Consider the following 21,043-nt stretch of genomic DNA (forward strand, 5'->3'; position numbering starts at 1 on the left):
TGTTAGATACCAAACATGAAATACAACGTCCTGTCATTACAGACCATGCACTGAGAAATGATAAAAGATACATATTAATCAATATTGAAATTATTTATTTTTTTTCCCACAAAGTTGGAGAAATTGGTTAAAAGGCTTAGCTGAATAGCCAATTTACATGTTTACCTTCTACATGCAAATACGACCTCTCGATTGCGAGAAACTCAACTACAAAAGGATTATTGGCAAATTACTTCAATTTCTATTTAAAACATGAAATAACTACTGCCCGTGTTCACATGTGTCATTGAGATGGCATCGTTATGAATCAATAAACCAACAAGAATTAACATCATGAACAATAATCGACTACTTCATCAGCAGCAGCAGCAGCTACATAAATTATATTCAACAAAGGTAAAATCAGCAAAATTCACTGGATATCACTGTAGATTCCAAATCAAATTTTCTTTTATTTTTGAATATCCATAATATTGAATATTGAAAAATATTATCAAAATTGTAACTATCGTTGCACTCTCAACCGTTTCTCATTTTAATATTAGTATTAATAAGGTAATCCACCTGACTCTCAAATCACTGTCCTTTCAAGTTTCAAGACTTTGGACAGATATTTAGCATTCTAAACGATGTACACAACGCCTTTGTTAAGAGATAAATACATATAATACATTTCTTACCTTAAAAAGTCAATAAAATTAGAGCAAAACATTACATATCGAAATATTATGCACAGAAACCGGAATAGTTTACAAAGCAGTACTTCAAGGGAAGGAGAAGAAAAGAAAGAGAGAAAGAAATATCACACGACAGCAATTCTAATAGAGGGAGTATAATCTAACCTCAGAACTCGCCTCTTCCGCTTGGACTGCTGTCTCCTCCATGCATTCAGAAACGTCTTCGTTTTTCTTCAAGGTTGAATCACGGGGCATTGTGCCGTCATTGTAAGATCGGACGAACTTAAAGTCGCTAGCGGTTGATCCGGTCGTTAGAAAAGCGTCATAGTTAAAAGAATGGCCCAGAGTTCCTGAACCCTCGACCTCTGCGTAGTGGGGTGGCAAGTAAGCACTGGGGATGGCAACAGCGCCATCAAACAACATCCTGGGTTTTCCTCTTCCCCGGAAACGAACGGAAAAAATAAATACTAAAAATATTAGAAAAAGGAGCGAAACCACAGCTAAGGCGATGACCAAATACGATGTCGTGTTGGACATTTTATCAACATTTCCAGCAAAATCTTTCATTTCCGTTGAATAATCAATATAATCATCAGATATTAAAAAGCTCACACTGCATGTGGAGGAACGAGGGCTTTGTCCATTGTCCTTTACCAGCACCACCAGATTTTGCTTCATAGGGTCAGATTGGGAAACGTCCCGCTGTGTCCTGATTTCTCCACTGTGGACACCGATAGTGAAAAGTCCCGGGTCAGTGGATTTCACAATCTGATAAGACAGCCACGCGTTTTGTCCAGAGTCAGCATCGACAGCAATTACTTTGGACACCAGAGACCCCGCCTGGGCAGCTTTGGGGACCATCTCGGTCATGAAGGAGTTCCCTGACTGAGCAGGGTATAATATCTGGGGAGAATTGTCATTCTGGTCTGTAATGAAGACACTCACAGTCACGTTGCTGCTGAGCTGTGGAGATCCATTGTCTTTGGCAACAACTTGTATTTTAAAGTCCCTGAACTGCTCATAGTCGAATGATCTGACTGCGTGTATCACCCCACTGTCTCGGTTAATGGATACAATCGAGGACACTGGAATCCCATTGACCTCACCCGTCAACAAATTATACGACACACTGCCGTTCTGTTGCCAGTCGCTGTCTGTGGCAGACACGGAGCAAATGGACGATCCAGCGGAGTTATTTTCCGTCACGTAAGCAGTGTATGACTGCTGATCAAACGCAGGGGAATTGTCATTTACATCGGAAACAGACAAATGCAAAGTTCGAGTTGTCGACAGTGGTGGAAATCCTTCGTCAGTAGCGGTAACTGTGATGTTGTATTCAGAAACCTGCTCCCTGTCTAGGCCACTTTCGATTACTAACGAATAATAGTTCTTGATCGAGGGCACTAATTTGAACGGGACAAATGGCTGTATGGAGCAGCGCACGTTACTGTTGACCTCTGAGTCTCTGTCTTGTATGTTTATAATAGCCACCTCTGTACCAGGTGTAGAGTCCTCAGGGACTGGCGTGGTCAGAGACTTGATGTATATTACAGGGGCATTGTCATTTACATCAGTAACTTGAATCATTAGTTTACAATACGCTGTTTGACCTGCTCCATCTTTAGCTTGGATACGAATTTCATATTGTGAAGTATCCTCAAAATCAACAGGGCCAATCACAGTAACATCTCCAGTCTTATGATCTATAGTAAATAAATTCTTTGCTTTCTGTGAAATGTGTCTAAATTCGTATGTTACTTCTCCATAAATCCCATCGTCTTTATCAGTTGCGCTGACCTTAATCACTGTGGTACCGGAGGGAGAATTTTCAGCCAAATTAGCCTTATAAACAGTCTCAGTAAAAACGGGAACATTGTCATTTACATCAAAAACAGTGACTTGTATAACCGCAGTGCCTGATCTCTGTGGGTCTCCCCCATCAACAGCCGTCAGAATTAAAGACACCTCTTGCTCCTTTTCTCTGTCTAACTCCCGTTCCAGTATTAACTCCCCATATTTGCCCCGCTCAGCACTGGTATGAACAGCCAAACGGAAATATTCATTTGACTCCAGTGCATAGCTCTGCACTGAATTGAGGCCTATGTCAGCGTCATGTGCATCTTCAATGGGGAAACGAGCTCCTTTATCTGCGGATTCACTAATTTCCAATTTTATTAAACCCAGTGGAAATTCAGGAGCGTTATCATTAATATCTTGAATGTCTAGAGTAATGCGATGCAATTCCAGTGGATTTTCAAGCACAAATTCGAATTGAATCGAGCAGGAAACCATTTGTCCACATTGTTCTTCTCGGTCTATTCTTTCTGCGACAACCAGATCGCCGCTACTGACATTAATCTCACAATAGCGACTACTGCCCTGGAAATCTAAGCGAGCTCTCCTTGCAGACAGGCTTTTAGCATCGAGCCCCAGATCGTGTGTAAGACTTCCAACAACAGATCCACGTTTCATTTCCTCTGGAAAGGAATATCTTATATCTCCAAAACACTGCCTGACAGTTGAGAGAAATAAGAGGAAACAGCGTACTTGCCATTCTCTAGAGCGGTGTGGGTTCGCCATGTCTATTGTCAATCGTCTCAGGTTCTCGACTGAAATCCAATATGAGTTTAGGAAATATAACATCCACGTGGATATCGTACGGATTTCAGTTTTCCACACGGATGAGATACAGGCAAAACGTAAAACAAAAGACTCCGGCGGAGAGCTGTTTTCTCGAAATGCACAGCGGCTTGGCTGGGGATTGAGGTACCAATGAGAGGGTTGCTCGTCTCTACAAAACCTCGGCTGGTCAACAGCGACACACTCAGTTGTTTCAGAAAATTGCCGTATTTTACAGTATGAATCATTAAGTTGAGTTTAACAACTGAAAACTATAGACGGGTAGATGGTTTGGCAGATTAATTAGTTTGTTTGATGGCATACACCTGATATGACTCTTGCCTGAGTAACAAAAACGTAGTTGTTTATTGTTTTTCTCTTAATAATTAAATATATGGTACTGTGTCAAATTATGTATATATGCATATATTTATGAAGAGAACAAGAAGAAAGAACTACGCATGTGTGTGTTTGTGTGTAGGCACTAAGAAGGTCAAACCAATTGGCCTTTTAATATTGCTAATCATTGTAAGCATCACAGTAGATTATGAACACTACGTCAATACTACTATTAATCCTTTAACTACTAACACCAATTATAACCATAACCAGCAGTGTTTAAAATCATATCCGTTGTCCTTTAGACACTTAAAACATGTATAAAGCAAAATGAGGTGATTTAGCATTCCAGTCAATGTTAAATCAATGGTTGATGCATTGCACGTAATACATTCTATTCTTTTTACATTGCGAATTTTGTTATGAACCGGCCACCGCTTTCAAGTTCATGAATACGGTAGGAAACACGTCTCACCTCACAGTTTTCGTTGTCCGGGTTGGCTACACTTTTCTCCGCGTCATTCGAGACCTTCTGCTCTTTCTTCAGGGTGGAGTCGCGGGGCATGGTGCTGTCATAGGATGAGACGAACTTGAAGTCGCTGGTCCTGGAGCCCGTGGTTAAGAAGGTGTCGTAGATGTACGAATGGCGCAGAGTTCCGGATCCCTCCACCTCTGCATAGTTGGGTGGGAAGTGTGCGCTCGGAATGGCAACTGCGCCGTCAAACAGCAGCCCAGGCTTTCCTCTGCGACACACTTTGACTACCAGGATGAGAGTAATAAAGACCAAGAACAGGAAAGTAACCACAGCTAAGGCGATGACCAAGTAGGCCGTGGTGTTGGACATGTTCTCTGAACGAGCAGCGTGATCTTTCATTTCTGAAGTATAATCTGAATAGTCATCGGATATCACAAAATTCACAATACAGGTGGAAGAATGGGACCGCTGTCCATTGTCCTTCACCAACACGATGAGATTCTGCTTCATTGTATCGGACTGAGAAATGTCCCGCTGTGTCCTGATTTCTCCACTGTGGACACCGATAGTGAAAAGTCCCGGGTCAGTGGATTTCACAATCTGATAAGACAGCCACGCGTTTTGTCCAGAGTCAGCATCGACAGCAATTACTTTGGACACCAGAGACCCCGCCTGGGCAGCTTTGGGGACCATCTCGGTCATGAAGGAGTTCCCTGACTGAGCAGGGTATAATATCTGGGGAGAATTGTCATTCTGGTCTGTAATGAAGACACTCACAGTCACGTTGCTGCTGAGCTGTGGAGATCCATTGTCTTTGGCAACAACTTGTATTTTAAAGTCCCTGACCTGCTCATAGTCGAATGATCTGACTGCGTGTATCACCCCACTGTCTCGGTTAATGGATACAATCGAGGACACTGGAATCCCATTGACCTCACCCGTCAACAAATTATACGACACACTGCCGTTCTGTTGCCAGTCGCTGTCTGTGGCAGACACGGAGCAAATGGACGATCCAGCGGAGTTATTTTCCGTCACGTAAGCAGTGTATGACTGCTGATCAAACGCAGGGGAATTGTCATTTATATCTGATATAGTCAAGTGTATGGTCTGGTTTGTCGATAATGGTGGAAACCCCTCATCAGTTGCTGTTACTGTTATATTGAATTCAGAAATCTGTTCCCGGTCTAGTTCACTGTCGATTACTAATGAGTAGTATTGTTTTATGGAGGGCACTAATTTGAACGGGACAAATGACTGTATGGAGCAGCGCACGTTACTGTTGACCTCTGAGTCTCTGTCTTGTATGTTTATAATAGCCACCTCTGTACCAGGTGTAGAGTCCTCAGGGACAGGAGTGGTCAGAGATTTTATGTATATGACAGGGGCATTATCATTTATATCAGTGATTTGAATAATAACTTTACAATATGCGGTTTGTCCAGCTCCATCTTTAGCTTGGATACGGATTTCAAAGCGTGATGTTTCCTCATAATCAACAGGCCCAATCACTGTAACTTCTGCAGTTTTATGATCAATAGAAAATAATTCGTTTGCTTTTTGGGAAATGTGTCTAAATTCATATGTTACTTCTCCATAAATTCCGTCATCTTCATCAGTTGCGCTGACCTTAATCACTGTGGTACCAATTGGACAATGTTCTGGCAAATTAGCCTTATAAACAGTTTCGGTAAAAACGGGAATATTATCATTAACATCCAGCACAGTGACTTGTATAACCGCAGTGCCTGATCTCTGTGGGTCTCCCCCATCAACAGCCGTCAGAATTAAAGACACCTCTTGCTCCTTTTCTCTGTCTAACTCCCGTTCCAGTATTAACTCCCCATATTTGCCCCGCTCAGCACTGGTATGAACAGCCAAACGGAAATATTCATTTGACTCCAGTGCATAGCTCTGCACTGAATTGAGGCCTATGTCAGCGTCATGTGCATCTTCAATGGGGAAACGAGCTCCTTTATCTGCGGATTCACTAATTTCCAATTTAATAATGTTCGATGGAAATGATGGTGCATTGTCATTGATGTCTTGAATGTCGACAGTAATGCGATGTAATTCCAAGGGATTTTCAAGAAAGAAATCGAAATTAAAGGCGCAAGAAGTCATATCACCACAGAGTGTATCTCGGTCTATTCTTTCTGCGACAACCAGATCTCCCGTACTGACATTAATCTCACAACAGCGTCTACTGCCCTGGAAATCTAAGCGGGCTCTTCTAGCAGAAAGTGTTCTCACATCGATCCCCAGATCACGAGTAAGACTACCAATTACACTCCCGTGTTTCATTTCCTCTGGAAACGAGTATCTGACATCGCCAAGACACGGGTCTATTACCCACATAAAGAAGATGAAACAGCGTACTTGCCATTGTATAGAGCAGCGCATTCTCGCCATATCCATTGACAATCGTCTTCAAAGAAATGTTCTCCCATTAAATCCAATTTTTCGTATCCGATGCCTTAATGTTCGTATTCAACCCGTTCCCTTTTCAATTTAAACACAAATATAAGACCCAAACAATCCATGTACGGAGTTCTCTGGAATTGCTAGAGAAATGTGCAGCCACCAGACGTATGTTCTGAATACTGTAGCAAAGGGAGGGCCGACTAGCCCTGAAAACCTTGCCTGGTCAATAGCGACACACTGAGTTGTTAGAGAAAAGTGCTATAGCTCCTCACATTGATTGTTAATATCAAACAGGCTTTTATCATATTTTTAGAACCATTCCAAACGAGAATATGGTTTGATTTTGAAGGTCACAAAAAAACTGTATATCCGCGTTCAAACAATAATAATAAAATAGCTATTTCCACAGTCTTCCACAAGAATATATAACACACACACACATGCAAATATAAACAGAATAAAACATTGTATGCAATATGTGAAACTGAAATGCCTTAGTTCAAATGTATTGTCATACCCCCCTTTGAATCAGACATGTGTGTCCCTCCGTTTAACGATGAAGCTTTATTAATATAAATTATATGGGTACAAAATACAAAATGCGAAACAACCTGTCAATCGTAAGTCAGGAACACAGAAACCGACGATATATTTCCGCATTGTATAACATCCTGAACTCTGTCACATAAGAACGGTAATTTTAAAATTGAATTGTAATTCGCATTTTCTGTTGGTGTAAAGCATTGATTTGGTCAGGGCTTCAAATTGTACATCCTGTACTATAATATGAACACCACTTTCTCATTTTTGCAATAAATTCAAAGAAAGACAACAAAATCAATATAGTATGTCTGCTGGCACATCACCTTCTCTGCATCGCATAATTATGATTACCCTTTCCCTTTGTGAACAACTAGCAAAGTGACGTTTAGATTAAATTATACCAGAAGTAACTCAAAGAGTTACATGAGTTACAGAAATCTCTTAACAGTTACCATTACCTGGCATTGATACATACAATGCAATTTGATTTTCACTCAAACTTCAACGCATTTGGACTTGTATGCGAGACTCATTGCTGATACGCTGATCGTTATAATTCGTTGCACTTTCAACAGTTTCGCATTTTCAGCACCGCGGACAGCGCCAAAGTTGGTAATTAGTAACACTAGATACACACTAATTAAAAAACAAACACACACACATACTGACTTGTAAAAGGGATTAAAAATGGCAGTTTATGTGAAAGCAGCAGATATCGACTTCAATCATAGAGATCAGTATTTACTATGTATTCCTACCGCACAACTCGAGCCTTCATTCTTTTTTTCTTCAGTCTCGATTTCAGTCTCATTCTTCTGCTCTTTCTTCAGGGTGGAGTCGCGGGGCATGGTGCTGTCATAGGATGAGACGAACTTGAAGTCGCTGGTCCTGGAGCCCGTGGTTAAGAAGGTGTCGTAGATGTACGAATGGCGCAGAGTTCCGGATCCCTCCACCTCTGCATAGTTGGGTGGGAAGTGTGTGCTCGGAATGGCAACTGCGCCGTCAAACAGCAGCCCGGGCTTTCCTCTGCGGCACACTTTGACTACCAGGATGAGAGTAATAAAGACCAAGAACAGGAAAGTAACCACAGCTAAGGCGATGACCAAGTAGGCCGTGGTGTTGGACATGTTCTCTGAACGAGCAGCGTGATCTTTCATTTCTGAAGTATAATCTGAATAGTCATCGGATATCACAAAATTCACAGTACAGGTGGAAGAATGGGACCGCTGTCCATTGTCCTTCACCAACACGATGAGATTCTGTTTCATTATATCGGACTGAGAAACGTCCCGCTGTGTCCTGATTTCTCCACTGTGGACACCGATAGTGAAAAGTCCCGGGTCAGTGGATTTCACAATCTGATAAGACAGCCACGCGTTTTGTCCAGAGTCAGCATCGACAGCAATTACTTTGGACACCAGAGACCCCGCCTGGGCAGCTTTGGGGACCATCTCGGTCATGAAGGAGTTCCCTGACTGAGCAGGGTATAATATCTGGGGAGAATTGTCATTCTGGTCTGTAATGAAGACACTCACAGTCACGTTGCTGCTGAGCTGTGGAGATCCATTGTCTTTGGCAACAACTTGTATTTTAAAGTCCCTGAACTGCTCATAGTCGAATGATCTGACTGCGTGTATCACCCCACTGTCTCGGTTAATGGATACAATCGAGGACACTGGAATCCCATTGACCTCACCCGTCAACAAATTATACGACACACTGCCGTTCTGTTGCCAGTCGCTGTCTGTGGCAGACACGGAGCAAATGGACGATCCAGCGGAGTTATTTTCCGTCACGTAAGCAGTGTATGACTGTCGATCAAACACGGGGGGGTTGTCATTTATATCTGATATAGTCAAGTGTATGGTCTGGTTTGTCGATAATGGTGGAAAACCTCCGTCAGTGGCAGTAACTGTTATATTGTATTCAGACTCCTGTTCCCGGTCCAGCTCACTCATGGTAACTAATGAATAATAATTTTTGATCGAAGGCATTAATTTGAACGGTAAGAATTGCTGAATGGAGCAGCTAACTTTCCCGTTTACTTCAGAATCTCTGTCTTGCAAGTTTATAATAGCCACTTCTGTTCCCGGCTTAGAGTTTTCGGGGATAGGGGTGTTCAGAGACTTGATGTATATGACAGGGGCATTGTCGTTTAAATCTGTGATCTGTATTATAAGTTTACAGTATGCGGTTTGTCCAGCTCCATCTTTAGCTTGGATACGGAATTCAAAGAGTGACGTGTCCTCAAAATCAATTGGCCCAGTAACTGTAACTTCTCCAGTTTTATGATCAATAGAAAATAACTCAGCTGCCTTTTCGGAAATATGCCGAAATTCATATGTTACCTCACCAAATACACCTTCATCTTCATCAGTCGCGCTAATAGTAACCACTGTTGATCCTATAGCAGTTGATTCAGCAACGCTGGCCTTATAGACGGTCTCAGCAAATATCGGAATATTATCATTAACATCCAGCACAGTGACTTGTATAACCGCAGTGCCTGATCTCTGTGGGTCTCCCCCATCAACAGCCGTCAGAATTAAAGACACCTCTTGCTCCTTTTCTCTGTCTAACTCCCGTTCCAGTATTAACTCCCCATATTTGCCCCGCTCAGCACTGGTATGAACAGCCAAACGGAAATATTCATTTGACTCCAGTGCATAGCTCTGCACTGAATTGAGGCCTATGTCAGCGTCATGTGCATCTTCAATGGGGAAATGAGCTCCCTTTACTGCTGATTCACTAATTTCCAATTTAATAATGTTCGATGGAAATGATGGTGCATTGTCATTGATGTCTTGAATGTCGACAGTAATGCGATGTAATTCCAAGGGATTTTCCAGAAAAAAATCGAAATTCAAAGCGCAAGAAGTCATATGACCACAGAGTTTATCTCGGTCTATTCTTTCTGCGACAACCAGATCTCCCGTACTGACATTAATCTCACAACAGCGTCTACTGCCCTGGAAATCTAAGCGGGCTCTTCTAGCAGAAAGTGTTCTCACATCGAGCCCCAGATCACGAGTAAGACTACCAATTACACTCCCGTGTTTCATTTCCTCTGGAAACGAGTATCTGACATCGCCAAGACACGGGTCTATTACCGACAGAAAGAAGAGGAAACAGCGTACTTGCCATTGTATAGAGCAGCGCATTGTTGCCGTAGCCATTGACAATCGTCTTCAAATCAGTGATTCCTCTTAGATCCAATATCGTAAGATGTAGCTGGATTAATGTTCATATGCCAGCTGTTGCCCTTCGGTTACACGCAGTTATCAGACGCAAACAAATGCATGAAATGCCTCAGACAAAGAATTGTTCACGAACTGTGCAGCCGCCAGACTCGTGCTTTGAAAGCAGTAGCAATGGGAGGGCCGACTAGCTCTGAAACCCTCGGCTGGTCAATAGCGACACACAGAGTTGTTAACGAGAAGTGCACTGACTTTACATCATGTAACTGTGTATTTATTATTATTACTTGATTTCTTGGCAGACACCCTTATCCACGGTGAAATTTAATTGTTAAAATATCACATTAATTTTCCGTTTCATACATTTACTGGAACAATCAAGGTAAAGCATACAACAGCAGTGCCTCACCTGGGATTGAATCCACAATCCCAAAGCCCTAACCACTACTCCACTACTCCACACTACTGCCAGGTATTTTAAATATAAAAACAAATATCTTGTCAAAATATATTTTTTTAAATAGGTAGGTTGTTTAATGCCAATTTATTTAATGATTCAGCAAGGTTTCTAAACCGTCCAATCATACACATATACATTGAAAAATTGTTACCTGTGTAGTTTACAACCATACCCGTGATTTCCACTTCAACATCAATTTGACTTGTTTAGATCTAAGAAAAATATAACTGTGTTTATACTATCATATATATTAGCACAGCTTTATATTGCAATACATGAATGCACATACATTGATGAACACAGTATGCAAAATACGAAAATGAATCAGATTGTGGTAGATCTGGCACAATCTAGGGAGTTGCATTAAATATATTGATACTCGTTGCCTATTATTCTACTTGCCAATTCATTATTTAATTCACATTCATTTTCACTACCAGTTTATTCTGCCTGGAATTAGATGTGGGATTCAATATAATCATGGTGATCGAATATTTTACAACTCCGCTGACGTCTGGAAACACACTTCAGCACCACGGACAGCGCCCCCACATGAGACTGAATACTTACATCGGAGGCACATTAAACCGTAAATGAGTGGGGAAAAAATTACGTCAGGAATTACAACAACGAATATATGCATAGATAAATGGATAAATACATTATTAAGTGTTTCTTCTTCTTCTTCTTCTTCTTCTTCTTCTTCTTCTTCTTATTATTATTATTATTATTATTATTATTATTATTATTATTTATAAAAGGAACACTGGTGTCTTACACAGCTAATTTAATTAAAACCTAAGGTAATAATTATACAATTTGCACACTCTTACCTCACAACTCATATCCTCTTCTTGGCCTATCGTTTTCCCCGCTTCATTCGAGACCTTCTGCTCTTTCTTCAGGGTGGAGTCGCGGGGCATGGTGCTGTCATAGGATGAGACGAACTTGAAGTCGCTGGTCCTGGAGCCCGTGGTTAAGAAGGTGTCGTAGATGTACGAATGGCGCAGAGTTCCGGATCCCTCCACCTCTGCATAGTTGGGTGGGAAGTGTGCGCTCGGAATGGCAACTGCGCCGTCAAACAGCAGCCCGGGCTTTCCTCTGCGGCACACTTTGACTACCAGGATGAGAGTAATAAAGACCAAGAACAGGAAAGTAACCACAGCTAAGGCGATGACCAAGTAGGCCGTGGTGTTGGACATGTTCTCTGAACGAGCAGCGTGATCTTTCATTTCTGAAGTATAATCTGAATAGTCATCGGATATCACAAAATTCACAGTACAGGTGGAAGAATGGGACCGCTGTCCATTGTCCTTCACCAACACGATGAGATTCTGTTTCATTGTATCGGACTGAGAAACGTCCCGCTGTGTCCTGATTTCTCCACTGTGGACACCGATAGTGAAAAGTCCCGGGTCAGTGGATTTCACAATCTGATAAGACAGCCACGCGTTTTGTCCAGAGTCAGCATCGACAGCAATTACTTTGGACACCAGAGACCCCGCCTGGGCAGCTTTGGGGACCATCTCGGTCATGAAGGAGTTCCCTGACTGAGCAGGGTATAATATCTGGGGAGAATTGTCATTCTGGTCTGTAATGAAGACACTCACAGTCACGTTGCTGCTGAGCTGTGGAGATCCATTGTCTTTGGCAACAACTTGTATTTTAAAGTCCCTGAACTGCTCATAGTCGAATGATCTGACTGCGTGTATCACCCCACTGTCTCGGTTAATGGATACAATCGAGGACACTGGAATCCCATTGACCTCACCCGTCAACAAATTATACGACACACTGCCGTTCTCTTGCCAGTCGCTGTCTGTGGCAGACACGGAGCAAATGGACGATCCAGCGGAGTTATTTTCCGTCACGTAAGCAGTGTATGACTGTCGATCAAACACAGGGGGGTTGTCATTTATATCTGATATAGTCAAGTGTATGGTCTGGTTTGTCGATAATGGTGGAAAACCTCCGTCAGTGGCAGTAACTGTTATATTGTATTCAGACTCCTGTTCCCGGTCCAGCTCACTCATGGTAACTAATGAATAATAATTTTTGATCGAAGGCATTAATTTGAACGGTAAGAATTGCTGAATGGAGCAGCTAACTTTCCCGTTTACTTCAGAATCTCTGTCTTGCAAGTTTATAATAGCCACTTCTGTTCCCGGCTTAGAGTTTTCGGGGATAGGGGTGTTCAGAGACTTGATGTATATGACAGGGGCATTGTCGTTTAAATCTGTGATCTGTATTATAAGTTTACAGTATGCGGTTTGTCCAGCTCCATCTTTAGCTTGGATACGGAATTCAAAGAGTGACGTGTCCTCAAAATCAATTGGCCCAGTAACTGTAACTTCCCCAGTTTTATGATCAATAGAAAATAACTCAGCTGCCTTTTCGGAAAAATATCGAAATTCATATGTTACCTCACCAAATACACCTTCATCTTCATCAGTCGCGCTAATAGTAACCACTGTTGATCCTATAGCAGTTGATTCAGCAACGCTGGCCTTATAGACGGTCTCAGCAAATATCGGAATATTATCATTAACATCCAGCACAGTGACTTGTATAACCGCAGTGCCTGATCTCTGTGGGTCTCCCCCATCAACAGCCGTCAGAATTAAAGACACCTCTTGCTGCTTTTCTCTGTCTAACTCCCGTTCCAGTATTAACTCCCCATATTTGCCCCGCTCAGCACTGGTATGAACAGCCAAACGGAAATATTCATTTGACTCCAGTGCATAGCTCTGCACTGAATTGAGGCCTATGTCAGAGTCGAGGGCACCTTCTACTGGGAAACGAGCTCCTTTATCTGCGGATTCACTAATTTCCAATTTAATAATGTTCGATGGAAATGATGGTGCATTGTCATTGATGTCTTGAATGTCGACAGTAATGCGATGTAATTCCAAGGGATTTTCCAGAAAAAAATCGAAATTCAAAGCGCAAGAAGTCATATGACCACAGAGTTTATCTCGGTCTATTCTTTCAGCGACAACCAGATCTCCCGTACTGACATTAATCTCACAACAGCGTCTACTGCCCTGAAAATCTAAGCGGGCTCTTCTAGCAGAAAGTGTTCTCACATCGAGCCCCAGATCACGAGTAAGACTACCAATTACACTCCCGTGTTTCATTTCCTCTGGAAACGAGTATCTGACATCGCCAAGACACGGGTCTATTACCGACAGAAAGAAGAGGAAACAGCGTACTTGCCATTGTATAGAGCAGCGCATTGTTGTCGTAGCCATTGACAATCGTCTTCAAATCAGTGATTCCTCTTAAATCCAATATCGTAAGATGTAGCTGGATTAATGTTCATATGCCAGCTGTTGCCCTTCGGTTACACGCAGTTATCAGACGCAAACAAATGCATGAAATGCCTCAGACAAAGAATTGTTCACGAACTGTGCAGCCGCCAGACTCGTGCTTTGAAAGCAGTAGCAATGGGAGGGCCGACTAGCTCTGAAACCCTCGGCTGGTCAATAGCGACATACAGAGTTGTTAACGAGAAGTGCACTGGCTTTACATCATGTAACTGTGTATTTATTATTATTACTTGATTTCTTAGCAGACACCCTTATCCATTTTTTACGTTTTCCCATTTATACATTCACTGGAGCAACTTAGCTAAAGGACACAACAACAGCAATCCTCCACTCCAGAGCCCAGAGCCCTAACCACTTCTCCACACTACTGCCCAGTATTTTAAATAAGCTCTGGAATAAACACACAAATAACTTTATTTTTAAAAATAGGTACTTTGTTGAATGCCAATTTATATAATGATTCAGCAAGGTTTCTCAATCGTCCAATCATGAATATATACAGAGAAAAATAGTTACCTGTGTAGTTTACTACTATACTCGTGATTTCCATTTCCACAACAAGTTTAATTGTTTAGATCTAAGAAAAACATAACTGTGTTTATACTATCATATATATTAGCACAGCTTTATATTGCAATACATGAATGCACATACATTGATAAACACAGTATGCAAAATACGAAAATTTGATTTTTTCATTCAAATTCTGAATCAGATTGTGGTAGATCTGGCACAATCTAGGGAGCTGCATTAAATATATTGATACTCGTTGCCTATTACACTATTTGACCTTACCTGCCATTTAATTATCTAATTCACATTAATTTTCACTACTATAGTTTTCTGCATGGAATTAGGATTCAATATTATCATGAAGATCGATCGCTCTGCATTTCCGCCGACTTCTGGAACGAAACGTCAGCACCACGGACAGCGCCCCCACATGAGACTGGATACCTACATCGGACGCACTTTTAACATTAAACCGTAAATGAGAAAACAATTAACATATGTATAGATAAATGAATGAATACATTATTAAGTGTTTTTTGTAATTATTATTTCTGAAAGGAACACTGGTGTCTTACACAGCTAATTTAATTAAAACCTAAGGTAATAATTATACAATTTGCACACTCTTACCTCACAACTCATATCCTCTTCTTGGCCTATCGTTTTCCCCGCTTCATTCGAGACCTTCTGCTCTTTCTTCAGGGTGGAGTCGCGGGGCATGGTGCTGTCATAGGATGAGACGAACTTGAAGTCGCTGGTCCTGGAGCCCGTGGTTAAGAAGGTGTCGTAGATGTACGAATGGCGCAGAGTTCCGGATCCCTCCACCTCTGCATAGTTGGGTGGGAAGTGTGCGCTCGGAATGGCAACTGCGCCGTCAAACAGCAGCCCGGGCTTTCCTCTGCGGCACACTTTGACTACCAGGATGAGAGTAATAAAGACCAAGAACAGGAAAGTAACCACAGCTAAGGCGATGACCAAGTAGGCCGTGGTGTTGGACATGTTCTCTGAACGAGCAGCGTGATCTTTCATTTCTGAAGTATAATCTGAATAGTCATCGGATATCACAAAATTCACAGTACAGGTGGAAGAATGGGACCGCTGTCCATTGTCCTTCACCAACACGATGAGATTCTGTTTCATTATATCGGACTGAGAAACGTCCCGCTGTGTCCTGATTTCTCCACTGTGGACACCGATAGTGAAAAGTCCCGGGTCAGTGGATTTCACAATCTGATAAGACAGCCACGCGTTTTGTCCAGAGTCAGCATCGACAGCAATTACTTTGGATACCAGAGACCCCGCCTGGGCAGCTTTGGGGACCATCTCGGTCATGAAGGAGTTCCCTGACTGAGCAGGGTATAATATCTGGGGAGAATTGTCATTCTGGTCTGTAATGAAGACACTCACAGTCACGTTGCTGCTGAGCTGTGGAGATCCATTGTCTTTGGCAACAACGTGTACCTTGAAGCTCCTGAGCTGCTCATAGTCGAATGATCTGACTGCGTGTATCACCCCACTGTCTCGATTTATTGAAAAAATGGAAGCTACCGAGATGCCATTGACCTCACTGGGTAATAGGGCGTATGTGACCGTGCCGTTCTGTTTCCAATCGGGATCTCTCGCAGTAACAGAAGAAATGGACGATCCTGGAACATTATTTTCAGTCACATATGCACTGTACGATTGCTGATCAAATGTTGGTGGATTGTCATTAATGTCTGCAATTATCAAGTGCAATATTTTGCTTGAAGAAAGAGATGGTGACCCTCCATCAGTCGCTGTAACAGTGACATTGTATTCAGAATATTCCTCCCGATCTAAACCGGCCTCAGTGACCAAGGTGAAATAGTTCCTGATTGACGTCTGTAGTTTAAACGGGAGATTGGGAGACATGGTGCATGTGACTTTACTGTTTTCGCCAGAATCTTGGTCCATGACATTAATAATAGCTATTTCCGTCCCCGGGGGTAAGTTTTCTGGAATTGGATTCGATATAGATTTGACAATAATGGCGGGGATGTTGTCATTTACATCTGTAATCTGAACAAGCACCCTACAATGCCCCGCCTGACCACCGCCATCCTCGGCCTGGATCTCGATTTCGTAAGAAGCCGACTCTTCAAAATCAATTTTGCCAATAACTTTGATTTCTCCACTTTTGCTGTCAATATCAAATAATTGCTTGGTGCTTTCAGAGACATGATTAAAATCGTAGTTTATTTCACCATTCGCGCCTTCGTCCTTATCTGTTGCACTAACTTTGGCCACAAAAGTGCCCGGTAGAGAATTTTCTAGGATGCTTACTTTGTACAGTGCATTGAGAAATACGGGGGCATTATCATTGGAGTCGAGAACTACAATATTAATTATCACTGTCCCAGATCTGGGTGGGTCACCTCCATCAACAGCCGTCAGCAATAAGGAGTGCTCTCTCTCCTTCTCTCGGTCCAGTGTGCTTTTCAAAACAATCTCGCCATATTTCCCCCTTTCATTACTAGTGTGGATATCTAACCCAAAATGCTTGTTCGGCCTAAGAATGTAGGTTTTAACTGAATTAACCCCAACGTCCGGGTCCCGAGCACCGGCTATTTGAAAGCGACTTCCTTTTGGTGCAGTCTCGCTTATTTCAAGTTTGATCACATCCTTCGGGAAACTGGGAGCATTATCATTAATGTCTTGAATTTCCAACGCTATGTTGTGAAGCTCTAATGGGCTTTCGAGGATAAATTCAAAATGTATGAGACAAGGCGACGTTTGTCCGCACAGCTTTTCTCTGTCCATTCTTTCAAGAACAATAAAATCGCCCGTGTCCAGATGGATGTCACAATAGCGCCTGCTTCCTTGATAATCCACCCGGGCTCTCCGAGCTCTCAATAGTTTAAAATCCAAATTAAAATCATGCGTGAGGCTCCCGATTATGTATCTGTTTTTTGTTTCCTCCGGAACCGAATATCGAAAATCACCAAGCGAAACGTGCAAGACAGCGAGGAAGAAATAAATACAAATTACCTGCCACTCGGTAGCGTAGCATGTGTTCCCCATTGCGACGGTGAATCCTTGCGACTGATAATAATAATAAACCCATACAATCAGTCAGGTTGATCTGGTATAGGTCTGTAGTTACGTTAGATAATTCCAAGTAAGATTCACCCTGAGATCATGTCAGCTATGTGGTTATCCGGTTGAAACACCGACACACAATGGATATGCGCAGCTGTTGTAGAAAAGGAGCTGTGTTTTAGTCTCTAGTTGGTGAATAGCGACACACAGAGACACAGAATATAGCTGCAATAGGGTGAAGCGCACGGTCATTTAACATTTACTAGTCAGCTAAACTACCTTGTTTTACACGATTTTCTTTACGCAGTGCCTACTCATTAGAACATCCATGCACACGACTTATGTTCTTCTTCGCGTTATTATTATTATTATTATTATTATTATTATTATTATTATTATTATTATTATTATTATTATATGTATTTACTACTACTACTACACATGTAGGCTAAAATAAAACTAATAACACAGAAAGCTGATACTTCTTAAACCTATGCTTATACAAGTTATACCCTGAAAAGAAAGAAAGCAAATAAGCAAATAAGCAAGGAAGAAAAACAGAAAACATGAGGAAAAATATTTAACCCAATTTATACTGAAATAAGTAAATTAAAATTTTCATCATTATTCCGGAAGTGACACTTCTTACCATGAACAGCATGGGAGTGGTGACTGATACGATACTGCAACACACACACACACACTCACACACACTCACACAGAGACACACACACACACACACACACACACACAGAGAGACACACACACACACACACACACACTCACACAGAGAGAGAGACACACACACACACACACAGAGACACACACACACACACACACTCACACAGAGAGAGAGAGACACACACACACACACACACACACAGAGACACACACACACTCACACACTCACACAGAGACATACACACAGAGAGAGACACACACACAGAGACACACACACACACACACAGACACACACACACACTCACACAGAGACATACACACAGAGAGAGACACACACACAGAGACACACACACACACACACACACACACTCACACAGAGACATACACAGACACACACACACACACACTCACACACACACACAGACACACACACACACACTCACACAGAGACATACACACAGAGAGAGAGACACACACACACACACACACACACACACACACAGACACACACACACACACACTCACACAGAGACATACACACAGAGAGAGAGACACACACAGACACACACACACACACACACACACACACACACACACACACACACCCCTATCGCCTGGGTGCTGTGCTTCCGCCACAGAGGAGCAGCACTAAGCCGACCAGGCTAGTGTTTCTGTTCGACAGCGGCATACAGAGTATCAGACATGAATTGCAGAGAACAGGAAACAGATCACTACTTCATATATTCAAAGTTCAGAATGAATTCACCCCTTTTTACACGGATACACAGTGGGAAGTGATTCGTGTTCAATTCAGTCACACTATATTTCGTGGGTTTGCCATGTTGGTAACATAACTGCAAAATATGACTCGTTTCTAATTTGAATAACAACATACTGCAGGCACTACGGACATCGTGTCGCAAATGCTGTATCCATTTTTATTTCAAAATAAGATAATAATACTAAGAATAAACATGTGTAATAAAAAATATTAATATTAAAACTGCAGCAAAGACTAACACTTACCTTGTTGCTGCGTAAAGCAAAGCAAAACAAAGCTAATCCCGTCATAAACCCGTCTACTATAAGCAATGCAATGGATTCGATAATAGCAACCATTTTCTAAAACATTTGCATTTTATTAAACAGTTCACTTTAAATCTAAGACCAGCCTGTGAATTTGGCCAACTGTACGCTTTCAAACAGAGCTCGCCGTGTTTCTATCTCTGTGCCTTTTCACTCGCAGCTTCCTTTTCAGAGCCTCGCCACAAGGAAGCAGACCCGAGTCCCGTCACTGGCTCTGGTTCAGCACTTGGTGTGGACAGCGACACACTTCATCCGTCATGTTTCTCTTCCGTACGACTGAGACCGAAATCATTCATATAAACGAGAAATAGATATAGCATTATGTCTCAATTATATGCAAAAAATGTGCAAATATGAGATACTGAACTACAGAGGTTTATCATATTAGACATATTATTGCTTGAATTAACCTTTTTTTTTCAATTGCGATAAACAATAACATACACACAATATTTATTTATTTATTATTATTATTATTATTATTATTATTATTATTATTATTATTATTGTAATGACGATGATGAAGATGCTGATAGCAACCCCCTCACCAAACACACACAGGATTGTTACAACAACGTTTAAGGGAGAATAGCATTGTTGTCTCATATTCCACATAAAGTGTCATATTAACATGTATATTTAACATAAAAATAACAATACTGAATATATGTGCTGAGCATGCAATGAAAGCTGATTGCTGGTAATGGACTGCGAGGCTAAAGTAAGTGCATGAAGCAATAGCTTTTGACACAGAGACGATGAGACTGAGATACATTTTATAGCATTCTTTTTTTTTGGCTTCACTAAAACCTATACATGAGAAAGTGACAAATACATAAATAAATGGATACATAAATAAACCATGCATATTCTAATTGCACTAGAAGATGTATGTTTTGTTTTGTTTTCCATTACTATGGAAGCATAGTACTAGGTGGATATTTTATTCTTGATCTATCCCCAGATTATTTGGTTAGAATCAGTACTGTTTGTTACTTTAACTTTACAAATAATACTGTTATCATTATTATTATTATTAGTAGTAGTATAATTATTTGGTAACACTTCACAATAATGGGCATTAATTCCTCATGAATTCCATCACAGGAAAAACACATGAATACATGATGTAATTCTTGTGAACTCAGATTAAATTAATTTGTAATTCAAGTATGTGAATTCAAAATGATTTTAAGGCTCTTATTCATATGGAATTCATTTTTAATCAATTAAGTTGATCGTGAATTCATGTTTTTCACAACCCCCTGGCGAGGGAGTAAGGTATGGAGGGGAGGGGATTAATTAATTATGAGTCATGGTTATTAAGGGTATTTTTTTCTCCAGTATGTTCCTCATGAATGCGTAACTCCTTTGCATCAAATGGTGTTAATCACGTGTACAAATCATCACTGTCTATATGAATAAAAGCAAAAAAAATGTATGGATTCATCACAATTTTGAATTTTGAAATGTATTTGTTTTTGCAATAATCGGCGTTAAGCCAAGTTACGTTTTCTTGTAAAGAATCATGCTTATTTACAAGCTAATCACATGCACTTCATGTTTACAGCCAATTATTTTAAACTCATGACTTATTCATGTTATTTCCTAATGAACACTGCATGAGCAGACATTATAGT

At 41.3% G+C, this 21,043-nt stretch overlaps 5 protein-coding genes across 5 annotated transcripts in view; all 5 read right to left on the bottom strand.

Moving 5' to 3' along the window:
- LOC136763037 (protocadherin gamma-C5) overlaps positions 1-14,081 on the bottom strand; it is a 211,261-nt gene extending 197,180 nt beyond the window's left edge. Inside the window, exon 1 of the mRNA XM_066716735.1 lies at positions 11,568-14,081. Within this exon, the coding sequence (XP_066572832.1) occupies positions 11,568-13,985 (2,418 nt within the window). The 5' untranslated portion in view covers positions 13,986-14,081. The remainder of the gene's footprint in view (positions 1-11,567) is intronic.
- On the bottom strand, positions 740-3,442 carry LOC136762778 (protocadherin beta-15-like). Its single transcript, XM_066716328.1, has one exon. The coding sequence runs from the start codon at positions 3,318-3,320 to the stop codon at positions 819-821; it is 2,502 nt and encodes an 833-aa protein (XP_066572425.1). The 5' UTR covers positions 3,321-3,442; the 3' UTR covers positions 740-818.
- Positions 4,039-6,701, bottom strand: LOC136763482 (protocadherin beta-15-like). Its single transcript, XM_066717528.1, has one exon. The coding sequence runs from the start codon at positions 6,526-6,528 to the stop codon at positions 4,039-4,041; it is 2,490 nt and encodes an 829-aa protein (XP_066573625.1). The 5' UTR covers positions 6,529-6,701.
- LOC136763036 (protocadherin beta-16-like) lies at positions 7,080-10,395 on the bottom strand. Its single transcript, XM_066716713.1, has one exon. The coding sequence runs from the start codon at positions 10,251-10,253 to the stop codon at positions 7,812-7,814; it is 2,442 nt and encodes an 813-aa protein (XP_066572810.1). The 5' UTR covers positions 10,254-10,395; the 3' UTR covers positions 7,080-7,811.
- An 851-nt stretch (positions 14,082-14,932) lies between the features above and the next one.
- Positions 14,933-17,721, bottom strand: LOC136762714 (protocadherin beta-15-like). Its single transcript, XM_066716275.1, has 2 exons — positions 15,207-17,721; positions 14,933-14,968 (listed from the first exon to the last, which is right to left on the bottom strand). The coding sequence occupies exons 1-2, from the start codon at positions 17,616-17,618 to the stop codon at positions 14,933-14,935; spliced, it is 2,448 nt and encodes an 815-aa protein (XP_066572372.1). The 5' UTR covers positions 17,619-17,721.
- Between the last annotated feature and the right edge of the window lie 3,322 nt (positions 17,722-21,043).

This window comes from Amia ocellicauda, chromosome 11, assembly GCF_036373705.1.
Source record: "Amia ocellicauda isolate fAmiCal2 chromosome 11, fAmiCal2.hap1, whole genome shotgun sequence".
Lineage (NCBI taxonomy): Eukaryota > Metazoa > Chordata > Actinopteri > Amiiformes > Amiidae > Amia > Amia ocellicauda.

What these genes read in the sequence shown, in the direction of transcription:
- LOC136763482 (XM_066717528.1), bottom strand. Translation starts at nt 6,528, where the DNA reads ATGGATATGGCGAGAATGCGCTGCTCTATACAATGGCAAGTACGCTGT.
- LOC136762714 (XM_066716275.1), bottom strand. Translation starts at nt 17,618, where the DNA reads ATGGGGAACACATGCTACGCTACCGAGTGGCAGGTAATTTGTATTTAT. An exon ending in AAGAGGATATGAGTTGTGAG is followed by an intron (nt 14,969 to 15,206) that starts GTAAGAGTGTGC and finishes GTTTCGTTCCAG; the next exon opens with AAGTCGGCGGAAATGCAGAG.
- LOC136762778 (XM_066716328.1), bottom strand. Translation starts at nt 3,320, where the DNA reads ATGTTATATTTCCTAAACTCATATTGGATTTCAGTCGAGAACCTGAGA.
- LOC136763036 (XM_066716713.1), bottom strand. Translation starts at nt 10,253, where the DNA reads ATGGCTACGGCAACAATGCGCTGCTCTATACAATGGCAAGTACGCTGT.